Source organism: Manis pentadactyla, chromosome 11, assembly GCF_030020395.1.
Source record: "Manis pentadactyla isolate mManPen7 chromosome 11, mManPen7.hap1, whole genome shotgun sequence".
Taxonomy (NCBI): domain Eukaryota; kingdom Metazoa; phylum Chordata; class Mammalia; order Pholidota; family Manidae; genus Manis; species Manis pentadactyla.
In genome coordinates this window covers 45,210,506-45,230,805 of record NC_080029.1, presented here as the reverse complement: position 1 = coordinate 45,230,805, position 20,300 = coordinate 45,210,506, and the positions used below count along the sequence as shown (strand labels likewise).

The window sequence follows — 20,300 nt, the reverse complement described above, 5'->3', positions numbered from 1 at the left end:
CTATCTTGGATATCCTTAGCCATTTTACTCAGCTATTACCCAGCGTAATGATACCAAATAAATACCATCTCTCTCACAAGAATTGCTATTTGTTGTAACAACCTTTCTTGTAGCAGTGCTCGTCCTCTACCTTGTCTTTACCACAGATACTTTTGCATTGAGCCGTTCCCTCCTTCACCAGGACCCGTCCCAGTCTTTGAGAAAACAGTCATACTTTCTAGGAAGCGCGTGATTCATTATTTCGTTCATTCACATGAAACAAGTATTTACCGAGAACCCCATTATACACCAAACTCTGGGGCAGGTGCTGGGGATGCGATGGGGAGCAAATAGCAAAATAATTTAGGTCTCTCAGTCTGAGAGGCGTGCGCCTACTACACCACGGTTCGGAACGCGGAGGAATGCCAGGCCGAGAACGCGGGATCACCTCACTCAGCATCTCAGAAAACTTGACGGGCGCTCCCGGTGGCCCGCCACCGTGCACTTCCTGGAAAGACTTCCTGGAGAGAGTTTGGGTAAAGTAAATGCGGAAGGCACGAGAGTGATAATCAGGCAGAAAATAAGGAAGCGTGGGTAAAGCAAGCAAGCGGAACTCCCCAAAGCAGCACACAGCCTCCCGTCCTGCTTCAGAAGTTCCGGGATCCGGACGGGTGCCGGAGAGAGGGAGGCCAGCGCGCCCACACCCCAGGTCTCGGGCGGTGGCCGAGGGGGCGGGCCGCGCCTCAGGGTCTCCCCCGCCGTCCCCACGCCCCGGAACGAGTCTCGCGTGCCCGGGAGCCTGGCGCCGGGCGCGGGCTGGGAGAGTAGGGGCGGCGGCCCCGCCCAGGGAGAGGCGGGCCGGGCGGGGCCGGGCGTATTTGAGGCGCGGAGCCGCCGCCCGCCCTCGGACCGCACGCCGGCGCCAGGAGGACACCCGGAGCCCGCGAGCGAGCGCCGAGGCGAGGGGTGAGGCGCGGGCGCCCCGGGACTGGGCACGGGGACGGGGTCTGCTGGCGGCTGCGGCCCTCGAGGACCCGGGCGCTGCTCGGTGCGCGACCCTTGGGAGGCTTGGGAGCCCGGGGAGCGGGCTTGCCTTGCCGGGGCCGGGGCCGGCTGGCGGCCGCGGAGAGCCGGAGAGCCTGGTGCACTGCGAAGGGCGCCGTTGTGGGCCGGGGCCCTAGAGACTAAGGGCGAGTTTGCCACGCCTCACGAAGACTCCTAGCTGCGCGGTCGGGGCGGGCGCAGGGCTTCCTCGGCGGCGACTGGGGGCGCAGTGCCGCCCTGCGGCCGCTGGGCCGGGTCCCCTGCGAGTGGGTGGGGGACGCGCGCGCCCAAGACCCGCGGGCCGCTCGAGCTCGCTGCTAGGGACCAGGGTCCCCCCCCGGGGTAGGGGGTGCTGCCCCGGGCAGTGCAGGGCTGCTCCCGCGACCCCTGCTGGCTGCCCGGCCACCTGGTCTTGCTGGCGGCAGTGGAGGGGGCGGGGCGCGAATGAGGTCTCCCAGGGCGGCAGCCCCAGCGGCTGCGGACGCTCTCGGGATGCGGTGCTGATCCCGCGGAAAACGGTGCTGCCCAGAGTCTGAGTGGGCATGGGCCTGACTTGGCAAAGACCGCAAACCCTAATCTTCTGCAAATCAGTGACTCATCCCCACCCGGACGAGCTAACTGGGCATTAACGCCCGCAAACCTGTGCTGAGGGTTTGGGGCGCGTGACAGAATTTTGGTCCGAGTGTGCAGAGCCCTAACAGGGTTGGGGCTTTTAATACATGCTTGAGGATTTATTCTGAAGTTTCAGTTGCTCAAATAAAAAGTACACTAAGATGTGCCCACTCGGAAGAGTAGCGGCTCAAGGTCAGGGACTCCAGGACACATAGGTGAGGACACCTAGGCTTCAGGTCAGCGCTTTAAAGTTAGCGATTCCTATTCCAGGTCCTGTGGAATATTTGTAAGCTGATTCCTGGGAGTTGGGTTGCTGGACAATGAGGAGGGTTGGACCTCAGTGACCCAGTCTGTTTCTAGGATTCTGAGAAAGGGAAGACAGGCGTAGTTAATTCTGAAGAAAATGATAGCAATAAGAATTGACCACTTGGGCACAGAGCATGGGAGACTATTCTATGAACTTTCAAAATTCTGATGCATTTGCCTCTAGTTTATGCAAGTTTATCTTTCATACCAGGAAATTGTGTTTCCATAAAGTTTAAGTTTAATAATCACAGTGTACTTTTACACAACAGTCTCCTTTTCAGACATTGAATCCCTGGAATAGTCTTTCCTTCCTTTGCTGGTTGTGCCTCATCCTTGATCTTTGGGAGACTGGAGCTGCTTCTTAAATTCATAACCTTTGGGCCTTACCCTTTTAGAATCAGCACTTACTCCATATTCTGGGGAGAAGTCTGATGATGGCCCTTGAAAGTTTTGAGCTGAGAAGCAATAGGAGGATGCCTCACTGGGTTACAGGAGTAGCAGAAGTGGGGAGCCCTGCCTGATAGGTTGGACCGCCAAAGTAAGCGTTTTTCAATGGAATGGGCAAGTCTCACTCTGCCCAGAGGTCCTTAATCAATGATGTTTTGTTCTGCCGCAAATATGCATAAGTGCTTTCTAAAGACTTTTCCCTTATTGCTAGTGAGGTCAAAAGGCCAATGTTGGTTTCATCTAAAATTTAGGTACCTATTTGCCTAGAACCCTCTTCAGTGAGACTCTAAATTGTGACTGCAAAAGAGACCTATATATATATATATAACTTGAGAATCTCATGGTGACCTTAAATATCAGTTGGCTTGTAAGCTTAATGAACTTGAGACTCATGGTAACTGATCTAAAATATAGCCTCCCTTTCCTAGCTCATGGCTCCAGACACAGGCTCCTACTGAGGTAATATTTGTGACCAGGGCCTGAACTGGTTTGCACGGACTCCACGAAGTAAGCCTGCCAGGGCGGTGCCTGCTGTCTACTTGCAACTTGGTGCTGACTGAGTATCAGGTGTTCTCTCTTGACTGATGGTCAGCTTTTCCACAGGAGGGAACAAAATCAGTAACTGAGAGGCACAAAGTAACTTTACCTTCCTTGATGCTGAGACACGGTAATGAGAAAGCAATCCTCATGAAGGACTAATTTCCTGTAGTCCAGCTCAGCATCACTGAATTGACTTTGGAAAGGGAACTCTCCTTAGGCCCTGCTCCATATTTCAGTAAGGAAGGATAAGAAGGGGAAACTGCCTCTGCTCTGTCCTTGGCGAGGAGTGTGGGCAGTGCCTTGGGGTTCTGAGGAAATACCTTCACGATCTTCCCTTACAGCCTGTATAAAGGTCAGGGCCCTTTGTGAGCAGAAACTTCAGGAGTGCTCCAGGGAACACAGGCAACTGGGTTAATTATTAGGTGGGGCCTAGAACAGCACAGCACGGTGGATAGACACTCTATTAAAAGGAAAAGCTACAGTTAACAGCCAAATAAAGTGGTATACACTCTGACTCATTTAAATTCCTTATTCCAAAGTGACACTGAACCACTGCCTGTGGTTTTTCTTAATGTAAAGACCCAGGTAGTTTTCCTCTATTTGTTTGTCTTTATCAGTGTTTCTTTTCAGGCTCTTCAAAATTCCCTGATTCTGGGAATGCCAGGATAGAGTTCATGTTATCTGTAGTATCTGTAGAGTAGGAAGGCATTTTGCATTTGATTGCCTCTCTCTATATAACCTACTCTCTAAAAAAATTTTTTTTAAAAAGAAAATTTTTCTGGGCAAATAAATTGTTTATCTAAAATTTTTTTCAGTTATTAACCTTGGTTTTAAAAGAATGTTGGTTATAACCCTTTTCAAAAAAGAGATCTGATAGTTCAGAGTTGAGGTAATCAAAACGGTGCTTACCCAATTTTTGGAAAAGTACACTTTACTGGTTTAAATGTGGTTATAATTAGCAAAGTGACTGTGCAAAATGGCATCTTTGTATTCGATATTATTGCACTCTGAATGAGTCACTGTTTTCTGACAAAAAACATGATCTCTTTTTCAATTTGTTTACAATTTCAGCATGTATGGAATTCTGAATGAAGAGGCCAGAGAATTAATTTTTAAGTGAAGCAGTTAACACTTTCAAAGGACTACACGTGTGAGGTTTTATATTATTGTAAAATGAGCCTAGATAAGAAGTCAGGATGCTTGCCCCCTCGTCCTTGGCCTGCCAGTGACAGAATGACTTTGGGCCACCAGGATAGCTCTCTGAGCTTCAGTTTCCTCACCTCAAAAGGGGGGACATTAACTTTCCCTTGTCAGTCTTATAAGATTATTATCAGAATCAAAATAGGCAAGGTATGGGGATAGTGCTTTGTAAATCGAAACACATCATGCAAATACAGGGTGTTGTTATTCTAATGGGCTTGTTTAATGTGCACAACACAGTCAAAATTGTCATCCAAAGTGTTGTGTGAAACACAGTGGAAATAAAGTGAAATCTGCTTTGTTTCTCAGATTGTTTTGGTTGGGTTGGAAAATAAGCCGAATATGCTTGAGCAGAGACTTTGAAATGGATAAATGTTAAATTTTAGAAATGTTGTCTTTACGTGAGTTTCTGGTTGTAACCAGCCTTTAGACACATCTCAGTTTGATTGGAGTTACATTGATGAGACACTCTGAGGCCAATGCACAGATTTAGGTGGTTTTAACCATTGAAACTATCTTTTTGTTTTTTTTCGACCTGTGTGTGAACATTTCCATCGGGATACACAAGCTAGGCAGCTTAGACCAGTGTTTCTCAACACTGCACGATTTTGTCCCCTCCCTCCTCCCCCCAGGGACAGTTGACAATGTCTGGAGACAGTTTTGGTTGTGCAGTTTGCGGGGAGGGATGTTGTGCTGGTGGTGTCTTGTGTATGAAGCCAGGGATGTTGCTAAACAGCCAGCAAGGCACAGGACGGCCCCCCACAACAGAGTACCCTACCTGAGGTGCCACTGTGCTCAGGGTGGGAATAAGCCCCTCACACGGGGTATCTTAAAGAAGTCAAAATACTTACAAAGTTATTCCTTGATCTTTGGTATGGTGCCCAGGTGGAAGAAAGGTTCGTGTAATTGAAGGAACTAAGCTCTCTGCCACTGTGAAGTTGGGAATTGTTTCCTGCTGGCGTCCAGAACGAGAGGGCTTTATTTTCTTGACTTAAGAAATGTCCTTTCTTTTCCTTTTCCATAACAACTCCTCTCAAGTTCCTTCTACAGTAGCAGCAGTTTTCTAGGCAATGGCAGCCTTTGAGGGAGGAAGCACAAGCAGAAGGGCACCTGACTTTTGCTTTAAAAGACCAAATACTGTAGGAAATACAGGGAATGTTAGCCCCAGGAGAGTCAGTCACTGTGACTTCCCACATTGCCAGCAGTTTCCCACCTTGGAAAATGGGCAAGGTGATCACCTAACTGCTTTCAAAGATGTTTGAGTATACCTAGATTAAAAAAAGGGATGAGCAACAACAAAAAGTTTACTGGAAGGTAATATTTAACTGTGATGTAGATAATAGCAGAGTAGATAAAGTATCTCATATGTGTAAATGAAGAACATTAAGTCCAAGGAGGAGCTCTGCCTTTTTGAGTGTTCACCAAAACATTTCTAGGACCTATCAAAGAGCTGCCATTTATTGGCTACCTTGAGGCAATGTCATTTCTTAAAATGATTGGGTAAATACAACAGTTGGGCAACTCAAGGAAAATGAGATTCTTTTTATGTAAGGTCCGAGTAGTTTGGGCCATAGCACAGGTGATCATGAGCCTAGAAAAGTCACTCAGGCTCAAGAGTCCAAAGCTGCCCTCCTCTCTCTGCCAAGCGCCTGCAGCAGGAGCAGGTGTAAAAGTGTTCCATGTGATCAGGGATTTTGCAGAGGGGGAAGATCAGGAGGAAGCAGGAATGATGTCTCAACACCACCCCTTGATGCAGCTTTGGGCAAGGCCAACCCTCTTTTGTAGCATCTGACCCCAAAATATTTTACTCCCTATTGCCTTTTTTTTTTTAACCTTAGTTTGTGATACTGCCAGAGATTTCATTTGGAATAGCAAGTATTTAAACAAAAAAGAAGAGCAAGCATCTTGTGCCTGCCTTTCTTCTTTGTTGCCCCATATCCCAGTCTCACCTCTCCTCAAGGCTTAGCTCAAACAGCACTGTCCCTTCCCCTCTTAGAAGTAATTGTTCCAGCTGTGACTTCCCACAGCACGCATCTGACTCACAGTGACAGTCACTTGTGATCCTGCTGGCCTGTGGGTCCTTTGACCACTCAGATCTTGACCTATCTATCTTCAAATCCAGACAAGAGCCCGCACAGTGCCTGGCCCAGCACAGGCATAAATGTGTGCAAATGAGATAATAAATCTGGCAGCAGTGTGTCTAGGGACAATATCTTTCAGAGCCCAGTAGGAGTCAACCAGCTCGGCTTTCCTCCTTAAACCTGGAAGAGAACATGGGTTGGTAGTGGAAACAGGAGAAGTGGTGGACAGCATTAACCTAAACGGTTTGTGAGAGGTGGTGGTAAAGGCACAGGAAGGACAGAAGGACCAAAGGTAAACCAGGGCCATTTACATTTTTGCCTAGAAAAAGGGCGGAACACATTTTCTAATTTGTTCTTCTCCCTCCTGTGTCATATGGCCTGTCATTCCAGGAGTCAGAACACAGGCCAGTGTGACTAAAGTTCAGTTATGAGTTAAATAGGGCTTGGTAAGCTAGCTGGAGTACATCCCCACCCTCTGATGAGACATTTTTTTGATTCCACACTATTGAGTTAGGTGTATTTGGGAAACAGCAGGGGGCTTGGGTTAGAAGAATGCTTGTAGATTGACTAGTACTACACAATGAACTAACTATGATGTAAAATGTATATGGAAACTGGTGAAATCTTTTAGGACCAAATGATAATCTTTTTTTTTTCTCCCCTCAGGAAAATGGCAGACAGTTTTTCGGTAGGTGTTATATGTCTGATTTTCTTCCCTAAAATACATTCCTCGTAGGTTGAGGGTCTCTCTCTCTCTCTCTCTATCTCTATCTTATTTATTTATTTTACCATCAGACCTCTCCCTTTTAAAACTCTCCCATCACGTGACTTCTTCTGGCCTCACTTGTCCAATGAGGGCTTGTTAGTTGGAATCCTGTTTTTCCAGCAACAGATTCAGGAAGAAAGCCAGGCAGAGAGAGGCCTGGGAGTCACTGACTGCAAGAGCAAGCAAGCCCTTTACTGAAAGGCCTGGGGCCGAAGCAGGTGGCTTCCATGGGCAGGAGCTGAGAAATCACGTGAGGAAGGGGAAAGATGGTGCAGCCTGAGCATCCTGACTTGTGTGATTGATTTTCTCATGCCGGTTAGAAAGAATGTGCTTTTACATAGAAGATGCTTAGCTTCTGACCTTAGCAAATTAAGAGATGCAACCCTCCATGATCTGAGATGATGGGAGGCAAGAATAAAGTGATAGAGCATATATAATCCCAAAGTCTAATTTGGTCTTAGGAACTCAGAACTATTTAATAGGTGGGAAAGATTTTATTGCTATGAATTTCATACCTTTACCATATCCCTCTACTTTTTAGATCACATATTTGTTTTTCTGAAGATTCTGTTTTTGTGAATGTTTTTCATCCTGTAATTGTTTGTCCTTTTTTCCAGCTTAATGATGCCTTATCTGGGTCTGGAAACCCAAATTCCCAGGGATGGCCTGGTCCATGGGGAAACCAGCCGGCTGGGGCAGGGGGCTACCCAGGGGCCTCCTATCCTGGAGCCTACCCCGGACAGGCACCTCCCAGTGCCTACCCTGGACAGGCACCTCCTGGATCCTACCCTGGACAGGTACCTCCGAGCACCTACCCTGGACAGGCACCTCCAGGAACCTACCCTGGCCCAACAGCACCTGCTTACCCTGGACCGGGACCCTACCCCGGGCAACCGAGTGGGCCTGGGGCCTACCCGCCTCCTGGACAGCCAAGTGTTCCTGGAGCCTACCCTGGTGCCGGCCCCTTTGGTATTCCTGCTGGACCACTGGTAAGATGAAGTTAGTCATTTCATATACTTGATTGTGACCAGGACAAAGCTAAAGAGGAAGGAACCCAGCAACTGGCTGAGCAGTGGTACATCACTTTGCTGTGCTCTGGCCGGTACCTGGCTCTGGTCACTGACCCGCAAAGGGCTTCTAAACTCACTGCTTAGAGCCACTTTTCAAGGATCAGCCATGGTGTATGTCAGTCCAGTAGAAAAAAATCGTTGCTCATATTGAATTTGGTATATGTAGTGTTAGCATAAAGAGAAGCTAATGGACCTTTTGAAGGCATCTGTAAAGCAGCTTTAAAGTAAATCAAGATCATTAGTAATGGGGGAAAGTTTGGGTTATTATTTTTAATAAACACTGAGTATATAATAAATGCCAGCAATGTGCTTCTATGTGAATGATCTCATTTAACCCCATGGCCACCCTATAAGATACTGTCTTTATCCCCACTTTACACATGAGGAAATGGGATAATAGAGAGATATATAACTTGTCCAGGGTCATCAAGAGAACATGTAGGGGAACCAAGGTAGTTTGGTTTTGAAAAAACTTCTGAAGATAATTCTGTGCTCTAAGGATTGAATTTTCATTTATATTGAAACACATTTTAGTAAATGAATTCTAAGCATAAAACCTACCTTTGTGGAGCTACAGACATTTCTCAGACACAGATCCTTCCCTTCCAGGTGGGTAGTCTAGTTGGGAGACAAGAGGCAGACACAAGGACAGAGTTTAATAGTAGTGTGGGATCAGACCTATTCAGGACTATGTGGAGGATGGCATTGGTAGCATCTGATCATTTTAGTCAGCTCAGAGGAGAGTACGAGAAAGCACTGGAGCATGGGTGGCCTTGAACAGGGTCTAGACCACAGACAGCTGTAGACAGAGGGGGACATGGAGGCCATGGACAGGAAGAGGTGGACGTGAGAGAGATCACAGAGCAGGAGCTCCAGGTTCTAGTGGTTAAGTCTTAGGAGTTAAGAGATAATGCTGACTCTTCAAGGCTGGACAGCTAGGGTTCCAGCCAAGGGTCAGTGCAAACTAAGAGCTCAGGGAAGGGATCTGATGGGGGACATGGTGGGGGAGACAATTCCAGCTCACACCTGTTGGATTTGAGGCACTAGTAGCTAATCAAGAGAGGAGGAAGTACAGGACTGTAGAGATCAGGGCTAGAGAGAAAAGACTTGGGTGATGGTTGAACCCAGGAGGAAAAAATTACAATGGGAAAAGAGAAGAGGCCAAAGATAGAGTTTTGGGGATATTTACAGCACCTTGAACACAGATGGTCAATGAATATTTGTGGAATAAACTAGGGAATGCATTAACTGAAATGTTTGTTCCACAAATATTGAGTACCTGCCACATTCAAGCACTCTGCTGGTGTGTGGGAGTAGAATGTACAAGAACTCATGCCTGCCCTCAGAGAGAAGAATAACCACAATGAAGTATGTTATATGACAAGGATCTTAAGAGTGGCATAAAAATGTTAATATTAATTGCAAGGTCTAGCTTATAGTCTAAGGGAATGAGTTATAGATTTGGATGCCCCTTGTAGTGAGAGGTAAAGTGCTCCAAAATGGAATGTTCTGCCTTTGGCACCAATGAACTGATGGCTTTATTCTTACTTATTAATTGTGCATGTAGGGAGCCTGGTCTCTTCAGGCCCTGGGCAAGGTGGCCCAAGAGTCTAGAAAGAAAGCTTAGAGTTTTGTGTTATTCACACATATTAATATTGATTGAACTTTAGTAACATCCTTGTCTTTCTTTCCCCAAGAAAGCATGACTTCCCACTGATTCATGTATATTTTCTCATTCCCAGATGGTGCCTTATGACCTGCCTTTGCCTGGGGGAGTCATGCCTCGCATGCTAATAACAATTCTGGGCACAGTGAAGCCCAGTGCCAACAGGTAAAAGGCAAAAAGAGCAAGTCTAACATAATTGTTGATTGGTTTTTGAATAAAGGATGATCTTTTTTGAATTTTTACAGAACTTTTAAAACTACACATTTGGAATCTTGACTATACCATGGGTGGGATTAGCCTGTAAATCAGTATGTATTCCCACCAAGGGAAAAGGTTTCCCTGGCTGAATCTTATTTTTCTCCCCAAACCAAAATAAAGCAGAATTCTACATTGTGAGGGCAAAGAAGAACAGCAAAAATCCATTCCATTGGTTCTTACTGGTAGAGAAAGCCTTATAATTAAAGTAGAGCCCTTGTAATGTAACATATGGCCATCCCTCCACCTCTGAGCCATATAGTCTAAAAAAACCAAGTGTGCACTGTTGTCTAGAAGTCCATCAAAAATTAGGGTCAAAGCCAAAAAGATCCCATTGGACATGGTTCTGAGCTGATGTGAGAGCTCGAATCTTATGCCACTCTGTCCTCATATCTGCACAAGTTGCCCTGCGGTTATGCAGGCTGCTGTGCAGTCTCAGATCTCGGGTGCTTTGCTGCTCTTTCTGTCTTCCTGGATGGAGCTTCTTGGGCACAGTAGCAGAGTTACAGATTTCCATGGTGTCAGCCTGGTCTACAGGTAGTAAGTGGCAGGATGGGGAACCCCAGTCTTCTGAGTAGGCAGTATTTACTTGAAAGGTTTGAAAAGATTCTACAAGTTAAAGGCATGGAACTGGTTTGATTGAGGTGAGCTAGGAGAGGGTAAGACTTTGAGCTACTTTAGGAAAAATCGTGCTGACTTTTGGCTGCTCTGGGATGCCTGCCTCTGGTTATCACCATTGGCTATGCTTACATATAACACAAGCACGTTAATGATATCCTGACGCTGTTCAAAACGCCTGTCCCTGAGGTTAGCGGTATTATTATGGCCATTAATTTATCTGTGTTTCTGGGTCGTGTAGAGAGCACACAAAAGGTACAGATTCAAGCAATGTACACAGGTTTATTCAAGAATCCATAAACAGCCTCTATGAGTGTCTGTCACCTTGATCCTAGTGAATCAACAGGAGGCACCTCCTTTGTTCCCAGGAAGTGAACTCAGCTTTCTGATATGATCATTTTACATTCAGATAGCTCCCTCACTCCACCTGTAGCCAGCCCCTCGGGTTCTGTGTGGGGGTCACTGCCCTAAGCCCATTCTTCTTTCCACACAACCGTACAGCTGCTCTAAACACAGTAGTCCCTGCACAGTACACCTTGTCTCACAGTCAGTTACAAAACCTGTCTCCTCTCCTTATCCTGTGTGTATAGTGCTCATGACCCTGCTGCCCTCCCACAGCTGCAGTCACACAGACCCACAGTGGCATCTTTCCCTTATCAGGGTTATTGCACTGGTAATATTAGCTCCAGTAACACCAGGGATATAGACTGAGACTGTAGCACATCAAAAGTAATTTGGTTGAGGTGGTTAGGATGGAAGTAAACTGAAAAACTGTTCCTTGGTTCTGCAAAAACTATGTGAGGAATTCCATGGGAAAAAGAATGCTTAAGGTGATAAACATGACAGTGTCTTCCTTTTCCCTGCAGAGAAAGTAGAGCCATGGGTTATTTAGTCAAATACAAACTCTACTGCCACTTGACTATATTGGTTTTTTCCTTGTGAACTTAATCGTGGAAGATACGTGTGTGGTTGTATGTGTGTCACTGTGTGAATGAAAATACCCAAAGAATCACGTTAGAAGGTCTAGAGTGTAGACTTTGTTTTAAAACAAGAGCACCAGCTAATTCTGTTGTTAGCGCTCCATGAAATACACTTTGAGAAACTGAGGGATGGCATTAATACGTTATCAGCCAGAGGACTTGGGTTTGCATTAACATCCAAGGAGAAGTAACAGGGTCAGCAGGCTGGGCCAATGCTTCTGTCAACTCCGCTCTGCCCCATGGTGTGTTCCGCACATCGCCATGACTCCGCACTGTAGCCACAGGACACTGAACATTAACTACGTTGTTCTTGTTCTTGCTGCTCTAGGACTAGGTTTTTGGCTAACTATGAAGAAGCTAGGTATTTGATATTTGGAATCTCTGATTTTATGTGACTGGCTTGCCTCTAATAGGTGTTAAAAATAACCTGGCAAGGCAGGAAAGAGGTAGCCATTATTATTGGCAGTGTATGCATAAAGTGCCCTCAGTGTGGTCCTAACCTTCTATAAGGAAACTTTAAAGGGTTTTCATGAGGAGAGGCAGTAAAGAGGGAATTACAGCTGAGCAATGATGTGACCAAAGACAATGAGGCCAAAAAATTCAACAGAGTGTCTTGCTTACTTTAAGATACAATGGCAGTACATCACATACTTGGCCTAGAATACTTTCCCGTTCTGTGGTTTGTTTTTCCATTTAGAAAGTTTTCCTGAATTTCATGAAATGATTTGCTCTTTAGAAAATTGTATGTTCTTCACTTGGCACAAATGTAACACTTGAACCATTGTACTAACTTGGGTCTTTGGTTTAAAACAGACTTGCTTTAGATTTCAAGAGAGGAAATGATGTTGCCTTCCACTTTAACCCACGCTTCAATGAGGACAACAGGAGGGTCATTGTTTGCAATACAAAGCTGGATAATACCTGGGGAAAGGAAGAAAGACAGTCTGTGTTCCCATTTGAAATTGGTAAACCATTCAAAGTAAGTTATCGCTACTATTATGTATTGATGATGTATATTTGTCATGGGGAATCACACTGAAGCCCAGTGCACTTGAGATGAGTTTTTATCTGTTCTCCCGGGATACCTAAGCAGTGCAGCAGCCCCCATCTCAGGGCACAGGCTCAGCAGATGTGGGACACTCCCTAGCTCCTTCAGGCACTTCACCCTTATCCCTGTTACCACCCTACTGAGTAAATTTTTCCAGAAATGAGAAAAATAGCATCTTTAATCAAAAAGGCAAAAATCCTTTAATGGTACAGTTGGACTGAGAGTTTCTTAAAACAACATAGTTGGCATGGCAATCAAAACTTTTTTTAAATTCTAAAATTCGTACATGCTTGTTTATGAAAAGAAAAATGTGTAGATTTTTAAATTAGCTAAAAAGTCCTCCATCCTTTACCTCTTCCTCCAGTCTCACAAAAGTTGCAACCTGGTGAATAGCTTTCCAGTGTTTTCTATGACATACAGCACACTTTTCAGTTTTAAGAACTGCTTCAATAAATATTAGGTCCACAATGTTGGGTTAGGCCAACTGTAGAGTAGGCAATAAAATACCTAAACTGTAAGCTCCTCAAGGGCAGGGACTAAGAGGGACCATATTCCACATTTGGTGGACATCTTTGCATTATCAGAACATTGTTACTTAATAGTATTTCATTGTTTAGATATGTAATAATTCAACCAGCACCCTATTGATGAAAATTTAGAGTACAGAAATACTCTAAACACATTAAACCTGGAAAGATTTTACTAAAATACTATAGTAACTGTCCTTATAAATCTTTGCTTCCCAGAAAAATATTTTTATTCAAAGAATATACATGTTTAAAATTTAGATGTTGCCAAAGTGCTGCTTCCAAAGGGATGTAAGGATGAACATGTCCACTAACCACTGGAAGGAGTGTGTTTCTCCTACTCTAGCCAAAACTCGTTATTGTCAATCTTCGTTACATTTGCCACCCTATTAGAGGATTCCTACTTTACTGTTTTTTTTTTTTATTTTTACTTTTAGGTGTTTTAGGCCATACAAAAACTTAAGTTTTTATGGAAATAAATTATTAATCTTTTCCTTTATGGCTTCATCTATGTATCCTTCTAACAATTTTATCATCTTTTTGTTTTGTTTCGATGATTGAATAACCTGGAGTTTACTTTTGCTGAAAGATTACTTTTTCTGGACTTTAATCAGTTCCACAAATGGTTATAAAGATGAAGTTTTGGGGGCCCTGATCTTAGGCCAGACTGTTTTTGAAATTAATGGGCATTCCTAACAGTTTTATATATGTGTCATTTCAGATACAAGTACTGGTTGAATCTGACCACTTCAAGGTTGCAGTTAATGATGCTCACTTGTTGCAGTACAATCATCGGATGAAAAATATCAAGGAAATCAGCACACTGGGAATTTCTGGTGACATAAATCTCACCAGTGCTTCATATACTATGATATAATCCTAAAGGGGCAGATACGAAAAAGAAAAACAAAACAAAACTAAATATAAACGTTATGCATTTGAAAGTTTCATGTTCTCTATGATGGAAAAATTTACCTTTATTCATCATTGTCCTTGTAGATCATCCATTTAATAAATATTCTAAGGTTACCTGTCTTCATATGTCATTTAATTGGGGCAGTTTACTCTTGATAATGCTCAATGGACTCAATGGAAAAAGAAATATGTAACAACAATGCATGAGAGTCTTCCAAAGTTTATATACTTGTTAAAATATTGTCAAATTAAGGAAATAGGAGTAAATACTACCCTCAAATTAACCTCTCCCAGTTTTCTAAAAACCAGATTGGGGCAGTTAATTCTCGATAATGCTCAGTGGACTCAATGGAAAAAGAAATATGTAACAACATATCAGGGAAATGCAAATTAAACCACAATGAGATATCACCTCACTCCAGTTAGGATGGCCAACAAAGAAAAGAATAGGAACAACAAATGCTGGCGAGGATGCGGAGAAAGGGGAACCCTCCTACCCTGCTGGTGGGAATGTAAACTAGTTCAAACATTGTGGAAAGCAATATGGAGGTTCCTCAAAAAACTAAAAATAGAAATACCATTTGACCCAGGAATTCCACTCCTGGAAATTTACCCTAAGAATGCGGGAGTCTAGTTTGAAAAATACATATGCACCCCTATGTTTATTGCAGCACTGTTTATAATAGCCAAGAAAATGGAAATAACCTAAGTGTCCATCAGTAGAAGAATGGATAAAGATGTGGTACATATTCACAATGGAATATTATTCAGCCATAAGAAGAAAACAAATCCTACCATTTGCAGCAACATGGATGGAGCTAGAGGGTATTATGTTCAGTGAAATAAGCCAGGCTGAGAAAGACAAGTACCAAATGACTTCACTCATCTGTGGAGTATAAGAACAAAAAACTGAAGGAACAAAACAGCAGTGGACTCACAGAACCCAAGAATGGACTAACAGATACCAAAGGGAAAGGGACTGGGGAGGATGGGTGGGAAGGGAGGGATAAGAGGAAAAGGGCATTACAATTAGCACACATAACGTATGGGGGGGGCACAGGGAAGGCAGTATAATACAGGGAAGACTAGTGACTATAGCATCTTACTACGCTGATGGACAGTGACTGTAATGGGGTAATGGGGGGGACTTGATAATGGGGGAATCTAGTAACCATAATGTTGCTCATGTAATTGTATATTAAATGATACCTAAATAAATAAATAAAAATCCAGGAGATGCTACAAGGAAATCATCCTCCCATTTTCTTACTTACAGAACTATAGTAAAGTCAGGAAATAAGGAAAGCAGAAAGAAAAATTTTACCTACAGATGACCCAAAGATAATTGTTAGCATTCTGGTATTTCTGTCTCCTTTTAACTATGTTATATTATACTGCTTTCAAATCAGTATTTGATATCGATGAGACAATCCCCCACAGATTGTCTTGGTTTTTATGACATCTCCATATTTATCGAGGAAAGAAAAAGTAGGTTCTTAGCTGCATAATCATCTTGAAAAACTTAATACTTCTCCCTGTCAATATTCTTAACCATGCCTTTCTGCCCTTCCTCAAGAAGCCCAAAGATTGGTAAAATTTCCTAACTAGGATGTGGTCACACCACTTCATTTTTAAAAAGACCAAAATATTATTTTATGTATTATTGTTTCTATTAAACCATCTCAAATACTTTGTCACAGGTTGGGTTCCCCAGGAAGCAAAGATTAGAATGCAAGGAGTTTATTGAGTGCTCTTACCACCGACAGCTGTAGGGGTGAAAAGTTGAGCATTGTATGCCTCAGCCCACCTTACAAGGGTTCTGAAGCTGGGATGATCCTTTAGAGCTGTCAAGAGGGGAACAGACCTTTATATCTTACCTTCAGTCAGTGAAAACAGGCAACTGGTGAAATGGTACGATCTTGAGTGAAGTGGTTGTCTTCACCAGAGTTCTCATATGGGAAGATACTTGCTGCCTACTAGCTTCACTTCCGGAAACTAAAGGAGTAAGTCCTTTAGTCCTAAAGAGCTTATTTCAAAATCTTTAATTCTTTATTCTATTCTGATCTTGACTGTTTTACTCCTATGATTAAACAGAAGAACATAAGCTATGGAGAAAAGAGGGAACTTGGTTTACACAAAATTACTTAAATCTTCTGAGCCTTGGTTCCTTTGTAGAATGGGCAGTGTAATAGATGTTTTGTAGGGTTACTGTGATCATTCAGTAAATATTGTTTGCAAAGGGGGTATCATATAATAGGTCCTCAATAAATGGAAATCCCTTGTGATTTTTTGGTATCATTAATATACAATCACATGAGCAACATTATGGTTACTAGACTCCCCCCATTATCAAGTCCCCACCACATACCCAATTAGTCACTGTCCATCAGCGTAGTTAAGATGCTATAGAATCACTAGTTGTCTGTGTTATACTGCCTTCCCCATGCCCCCACCACCCCACTACATTATGTGTGCTAATTGTAATGCCCATTTCCCATTATCCCTCCCTTCCCACCCATCGTCCCCAGTCCCTTTCCCTTTGGTAACTGTTAGTCCATTTTTGGGTTCTGTGAGTCTGCTGCTGTTTTGTTCCTTTGGTTTTTGCTTTGTTCTTTCTTATACTCCACAGATGAGTGAAATCATTTGATACTTGTCTTTCTCTGCCTGGCTTATTTCACTGAGCATAATACCCTCTAGCTCCATCCATGTTGTTGCGAATTGTAGGATCTGTTTTTTTCTTATGGCTGCGTAATATTCCATTGTGTATATGTACCACATCTTCTTTATCCATTCATCTACTGATGGACACTTAGGTTGCTTCCATTTCTTGGCTATTGTAAATAGTGCTGCAATAAACATAGGGGTGCATATGTCTTTTTCAAACTGGACTTCTGCATTGTTAGGGTAAATTCCTAGGTCAAATGGTATTTCTATTTTGAGCTATTTGAGGAACCTCCATACTGCTTTCCACGATGTTTGAACTAACTTACATTCCCTTCAGCAGCATAGGAGGTTTCTTTCTCCTCAACCTCACCAACATTTGTTGTTGTTTGCCTTTTGAATGGTGGACATCCTTACTGGTGTGAGGTGATATCTTATTGTGGATTTAATTTGCATTTCTCTGATGATTAGCATGTGGAGAATCTTTTCATGTGCTTGTTGGCTATCTGAATTTCTTCTTTGGAGAAGTGTCTGTTCATATCCTCTGTTCATTTTTTAATTGGGTTATTTGCTTTTTGGAGGTGCATGAGCTCTTTATATATTTTGGATGTCAACCCCTTATCAGGTATGTCATTTATGAATATATTCTCCCATACTGTAGGATGCCTTTTTGTTCTATTGGTGGTGTCCTTTGCTGTACAGAAGCTTTTTAGTTTGATAGTCCCACTTTTTCATTTTTGCTTTTGTTTCCCTTGCCTGTGGAGATATGTTCATGAAGTTGCTCATGTTTATGTCCAAGAGATTTTTGCCTATGTTTTTTCTAAGAGTTTTATGGTTTTATGACTTACATTTAGGTCTCTGATCCATTTTGAGTTTACTTTTGTGTATGGAGTTAGGCAGTATTCCAATTTCATTCTCTTATATGTAGCTGTCCAGTTTTGCCAACACCAGCTGTTGGAGAGGCTCTTTTCCCTATTGTATGTCCATGGCTCCTTTATTATATAATAATTGTCCATATATGTTTGGGTTTATATCTGGGCTTTTTGTTCTGTTCCACTGGTCTATGGGTCTGTTCTTGTGCCAGTACCAAATTGTCTTGATTACTGTGACTTTGTAGTAGAGCTTGAAGTTCGCAAGCGAGATGCCCCCTGCTTTATTCTTCCTTCTCAGGATTGCTTTGGCTATTCGGTGTCTTTTGTGATTCCTTATGAATTTTAGAACTATTTGTTCCAGTTCATTGAAGAATGCTGCCGGTATTTTGATAGGGATTGCATTGAATTTGTAGATTGCTTTTGGCAGGATGGCCATTTTGACTATACTAATTTTGTCTATACAAGAGCATGGGATGAATTTCCATTTATTAGTGTCCTCTTTAATTTCTCTTAAGAGTATCTTGTAGTTTCAGGGTATATCACTTCCTTGGTTAGGTTTATTTCTAGGTATTTTATTCTTTTTGATGCAATTGTGAATGGAATTGTTTTCCTGATTTCTCTTTCTGCTAGTTCATCATTAGTGTATAGGAAGGCAACAGATTTCTGTGTGTTAATTTTGTATCCTGCAACTTTGCTGAATTCACATATTAAGTTCTAGTAGTTTGGGAGTGGATTCTTTAGGGTTTTTTATGTATAGTATCATGTCATCTGCAGTGAGTTTGCTTCTTCTTTACCAGTCTGGATGCCTTTTATTTCTGTGTTGTCTGATTGCCGTGGCTAGGACCTCCAGAACTATGTTAAATAAAAGTGGAGAGAGTGGGCATCTTTGTCTTGTTCCTGATCTTAATTAAAGGAAAGGCTTTCAGTTTCTCACTGTTAAAGTGATGTTGGCTGTAGTTTTGTCATATATGGCCTTTATTATGTTGAGGTACTTGCCTTCTATAGCCATTTTGTTGAAAGTTTTTATCATGAATGGATGTTGAATTTTGTCGAATGGTTTTTGAGCATCCTTGGAGATGATCATGTTGTTTTTGTTCTTCTTTTTGTTGATGTGGACTATGTTGAAGGATTTTCGAATGTTGTACCATCCTTGCATCCCTGAGATGAATCCCACTTGATCATGGTGTATGATCCTCTTGATGTATTTTTGAAATTGGTTTGCTAGTCTTTTTCGACCCAGAGTTTTCATTTTATCTTTAGAGATTTTCCTAATACCTCATAATTCTAGAGACTAATAGCCCAAGAACACTAACTGAAAAGCACATTGATGGCTGCCTACCTATCCATTTCCTGTTTCCTAATAATAGTGGTTTATTAAGGTATAATCCCCGATAAAATAGGGAATCTTGATTAATTTAACAGTCCTTCGCTGATATGCAGAGGGCTATGTGGCATTGGCCTAACCAGACAGGGGAGAAAGACATAGCTGATTACCACTGGTAGTCATCTTATGACCGCACAAGGACCCAGTCTGAAGAGAAGCTGACACTGAGGATGACAGGAAGAACTATGAACAGAGCATTGGACCTTGATGCCATTACTGAGCTGTCAATTTAAAAATGCCTGGAATCACCCTGAATGCTTGTTAAATAATACATTTCCTTATTGTTAAGCCAGTATGAGTTCATTTTACAATTACTTAATAGCATTTGCTTTGTAAATGATTCAGTAGAACATCATATTTAACCTACAAAAAAAAAAATTTACTGACGTTTTATTGTCATGTACTTTATCCTTGAGGGCAAATAACATTTTATTGCATATTGCTTTATATAGATTCTAAATCTGGGGTTACTTTGTACCAGCCTTTTTTACATGTTCATGGCCCTTAGAAAACCCTAAGTCTTATATATGTTTCTTTATTCTGCATATCTTGCTTGAATTATTCATTAACAGGCTGTTAAAACTGCTTTTACCTTTCAGAAAGACTAGGCATTTTGGTAACATTCCTCCAATCCAGCACCCCACATAGCCTCCCAGTGGCTCACATGGACTTAATAGTAACCACTGCCTTTCCCACAAGCTTAACATACCTTCTGACAACAAAAGTAGATGTGTTTCTTTTCTTGTTTGAGAACCCCTAATCTTAAGTGGTTATCCACAAAGCTGCTGCCTGTTTGGCAAATGCCTCTATGCCTCAACTTACTTGGAGACAGAAAGAACTGGACCCAGGCCTGGTTATAAGCCTTAGCTACCATCAGTTTTCTTGGAGCTGTTATTCTGTTGGCTCTGTCTTCTACAATTCTATACTTAAGAGTTTCACAAAAGAGAAAATATTTTGAACATATTAAATAATTGATAAAATTATTTTCAAGGGAAGAATACATTTCCTTCAAAGGCCATCAGTTATGTCAAGGGGGAAATGAAAAGGCGAGGATTTAAGGGGTACCTCTAATAATTTAACTATTTAAAAGTACAGCATATAAACTGACTTCAGAACCCACGCAGCTCATCTAAAGAAACTCGTTATACCTTAGAAATGTGATATACGACACTGTTCAACGTCAACACATTTAAGAGTTCAAACTATGAAAAAGTATAAAAGAATACAAATATTTCTGTCAAAGTTTAATGTTATATTTTGATTAAACTGAAGATTATTCATAATCTGAGTAAATATACTTAGCTTTAAGCTTATACATTTTAAACGAGA

At 42.5% G+C, this 20,300-nt stretch overlaps 1 protein-coding gene across 2 annotated transcripts; it reads left to right on the top strand.

Moving 5' to 3' along the window:
* The first annotated feature begins 807 nt into the window (after positions 1-807).
* On the top strand, positions 808-14,174 carry LGALS3 (galectin 3). 2 transcript variants are annotated; one of them, XM_036918504.2, is made up of 6 exons: positions 808-945; positions 6,876-6,897; positions 7,593-7,964; positions 9,788-9,876; positions 12,378-12,543; positions 13,861-14,174. In XM_036918504.2, the coding sequence occupies exons 2-6, from the start codon at positions 6,880-6,882 to the stop codon at positions 14,014-14,016; spliced, it is 801 nt and encodes a 266-aa protein (XP_036774399.2). In that variant the 5' UTR covers positions 808-945; positions 6,876-6,879; the 3' UTR covers positions 14,017-14,174. The 2 variants fall into 2 exon arrangements, with proteins under 2 accessions (XP_036774399.2, XP_036774401.2); XM_036918506.2 differs by lacking the exon at positions 808-945 and adding an exon at positions 1,004-1,027.
* The last annotated feature ends 6,126 nt before the right edge of the window (positions 14,175-20,300 follow it).

What these genes read in the sequence shown, in the direction of transcription:
- LGALS3 (XM_036918504.2), top strand. An exon ending in GTATTCCTGCTGGACCACTG is followed by an intron (nt 7,965 to 9,787) that starts GTAAGATGAAGT and finishes TCTCATTCCCAG; the next exon opens with ATGGTGCCTTATGACCTGCC. An exon ending in AAATTGGTAAACCATTCAAA is followed by an intron (nt 12,544 to 13,860) that starts GTAAGTTATCGC and finishes GTGTCATTTCAG; the next exon opens with ATACAAGTACTGGTTGAATC.